Source organism: Ascaphus truei, chromosome 20, assembly GCF_040206685.1.
Source record: "Ascaphus truei isolate aAscTru1 chromosome 20, aAscTru1.hap1, whole genome shotgun sequence".
NCBI classification, from domain to species: domain Eukaryota; kingdom Metazoa; phylum Chordata; class Amphibia; order Anura; family Ascaphidae; genus Ascaphus; species Ascaphus truei.
In genome coordinates, this window is record NC_134502.1 from 3,761,254 (window position 1) to 3,764,359 (window position 3,106).

Here is a 3,106-nt window from a genome sequence, read left to right on the forward strand (position 1 = left end):
TGTGTAGTAAAAAAGCAGCGGTGCTGTGTGTGTGTGTGTGTGTGTGTGTGTAAATAACAAGCAGCGGTACTGTGGATGTGTAAATAACAAGCAGCGGTACTGTGGGTGTGTAAATAGCAAGCAGCGATACTGTGTGTGTGTAAATAGCAAGCAGTGGTGCTGTGTGTGTGTGTGTAAATAACAAGCAGTGGTACTGTGTGTGTGTGTGTGTGTGTGTAAATAACATGCAGCGGTCATGTGTGTGTGAGTAAATAACAAGCAGCTGTTCTGTGGGTGTGTAAATAACAAGCAGCTGTACTGTGGGCGGGCAAATAACAAGCAGCGGTACTGTGGTTGTGTAAATAACAAGCAGCGGTACTGTGTGTATGTAAATAACAAGCAGCGGTACTGTGTGTAAATAAAAAGCAGCGGTGCTGTGTGTGTGTAAATAACAAGCAGCGGTACTGTGAGTGTGTAAATAACAAGTAAAGGGGATAAAGGGGAATGTTACAGGGCAGGAGAGGTTTTTTCCCTAATTTATCCGGAGATAATATACACATTAAATCATGGGGCAGAAACCCCATTATTTCCTATGAACAGGACAGGTTTTATCCCTATGAAACGTAAATGTTTGGCAGATATCCCCACTACATATTATATGCTGCAGCATAACAAGAAAGGCAGGAATCACTGCACACAGCAGAATAACAGGAATAGAATAAACGCTCATTGGGAGGTGACAAGATTAATAAGACTATCAGATATTATATTATTATCCCACGCGCCTTTAAAGATGCCGTCCCACCTAGGGCCAAAATAAATCAGCGGCAGAGTTATATCCGGGGAACTGACGCATCTCTTTACAGTATCACACACCTAGAAATATTGTGATAACATTTATTAAATGAGATGAGAGACGCGGTGAGATAAACACTTGTCTGACAAACATTCTCAGGGAGAAGCAGGAATATGTTATTCTGCATCATACAATTCTTATATTATAAAGCATTTCCATTTACTGACACAGCACAAACATATATATGTAATGGGTATACGCTCCTATATTACTTCTATACATTCGCTCCCAGTACAGGAACTAAACAAAGATTAACGCAATCAGATATCCCCAGGACAGGTATGTGAGATATATATATATATACACATTGCAAAGTGCTGAAGGACCCCTCTGGGTAACTGATTAATACATGAGATATATTCCCCTGTTCTCTCCCTCGCTCACTGATTCCCTCCCAGTATATTCTTATTTCTATGTGCTATATTATATATACTGTTTCTATGGGTTCCCCTGCTGGGCCGGGATCAGAACTCCTAGCTCCTGGTTCTGACCCAGCCTTTCTCACATACACAGAACGCAGCATGAAGAGGCTCAGTGAAGGTGGCAGTGACGGTGTGTAAGTGTCTCATCGGGTCACACAGCTGATAAAAGGACAGCCGCCCAGCCTCATAGTCCAGGTATATTCCTAATCTCTGCGAGGGAGACTCGGGATATATCTGTGTATATTTTGAGTTATGTATCACTGCATGATAATTATCGCACACGTACAAACACCAGGACTTATTATTATCTCCTATGAAGGACTGATCTCCTTCCCTTACTATACTGGGATAGGAAATCCCTACCCTCCTGCTCCCTGAGTCACTGATCTCCACTTCCCAGTAATGTTGTCCTGAGGAAAAACTCCTGCTGCTTAAAACCTGATTATACCCAAATCTCTCTGGTGTATTTGGGCGTAACTGGTCTGTTTCTGACCACGATGCAGTTTTCAGGTCACCTGATACAGATACATTATTACCAGCTGTATTTACATCCAGTAATATGCCTGAATCCCCCTGCACACAGAACCCGCTCTTTGCTATTAGATCAGTCACAATGTCAGCTAATCTCTGTAAGGTCAGTGGGATCAGAACCTCATCCAAATCCCCTACAGCAGGGACCTTATTACCCTCTCTCTCTCTGTCCTCAGCATTGTCTGATTCCCGTCCCTGTAAGACAGTTAGTGGATCAGTGATGTTGCACAGCTCCTCAATGTGAAGCATCTTCCTGGACAGCTCGTCCTTCTTTATTTCCAGCTGCTGGATTAGATCAGAGATTCGGAGAGAAACCTGCTCTTCCCACCTGGTGATCTCACTCAGGACTCGCTTCTCTAGGACTTCCAGCTGTGCCCTGATGTCCCTAATCAGGGCAGTGACTCGGGCTGTTACCCCGGCTGCTTTCTCGTGCACTTCTCTCTTCTGTCCCTGCAGACTCTGGGCCCTTTTCTCAGTCTCCTCTCTCACTGAGGTCAGTTTCTCCAGAACATGTCTCAGTTTCACCTTCTTCTTCTCAGAGGCCTCATTCAGCGACTCCACCTGGTGTCCCCTGTGCTCTCCAAACACACAGCAGGACACACAGATACAGGCAGCATCCTCAGTGCAGTAATACTTCAGGATCTCCTTGTGGACGGGACATTTCCTGCTCTTTAAGGAGGTGGTTGGCTCAGATAAGACGTGTTCCTCTGACTTGCTGTGTCTCTCTAGGTGAATATCACACAGGGAGGCGTCACACAGCAGACATGTTTTAGCAGCAGGTACAGAGGAGGTAACACAGTAAGTGCAGAAGATCACAGCCTCCTCCTGCTCCGGCTGAGTAGAAAGGAAACGCTCCGCTATGTTACACAGCTTCAGGTTCCTCTGCAGTGCAGGACGCTCCTGAAACTCTGCTCTGCATTCAGGACAGGTATAAAGTCCAGATCCCCCCTGGGAATCCCACACACTCCCAATACAGCCCTGGCAGAAGTTATGCCCACATCTCAGCGTTACAGGCTGGGTATAAATGCTCAGGCAGATGGGGCAGGTTAGCTCCTCTCTCAGACCAGCAGACGCCATGCTTGGAAGCAGCAACAGGAAACGAAACTGAAATTCTCCTTTGTCTCATATAACCAGTGGGGCGTTTCCCTTCTCAGCACACAGGGGCGGGGAGTTTGTTACTCAGACTTTAGCTGTGTGACCATTAACCCTGTAAGTTCCTGGCTGCAGTATACAATATGAGGAATGAGTATTTAAAAGAATTTGCAGCATATCTCCTATCTGTGCTCACATGGGGTGTTTGGTGACATGTGACAGAGGT

At 45.6% G+C, this 3,106-nt stretch overlaps 1 protein-coding gene across 1 annotated transcript; it reads right to left on the minus strand.

The window, feature by feature from the left end:
- Positions 1 to 864: 864 nt before the first annotated feature.
- On the minus strand, positions 865 to 2,895 carry LOC142471252 (E3 ubiquitin/ISG15 ligase TRIM25-like). Its single transcript, XM_075578061.1, has one exon. It carries the CDS (start codon positions 2,863 to 2,865, stop codon positions 1,309 to 1,311), a length of 1,557 nt encoding a protein of 518 aa, XP_075434176.1. The 5' UTR covers positions 2,866 to 2,895; the 3' UTR covers positions 865 to 1,308.
- Between the last annotated feature and the right edge of the window lie 211 nt (positions 2,896 to 3,106).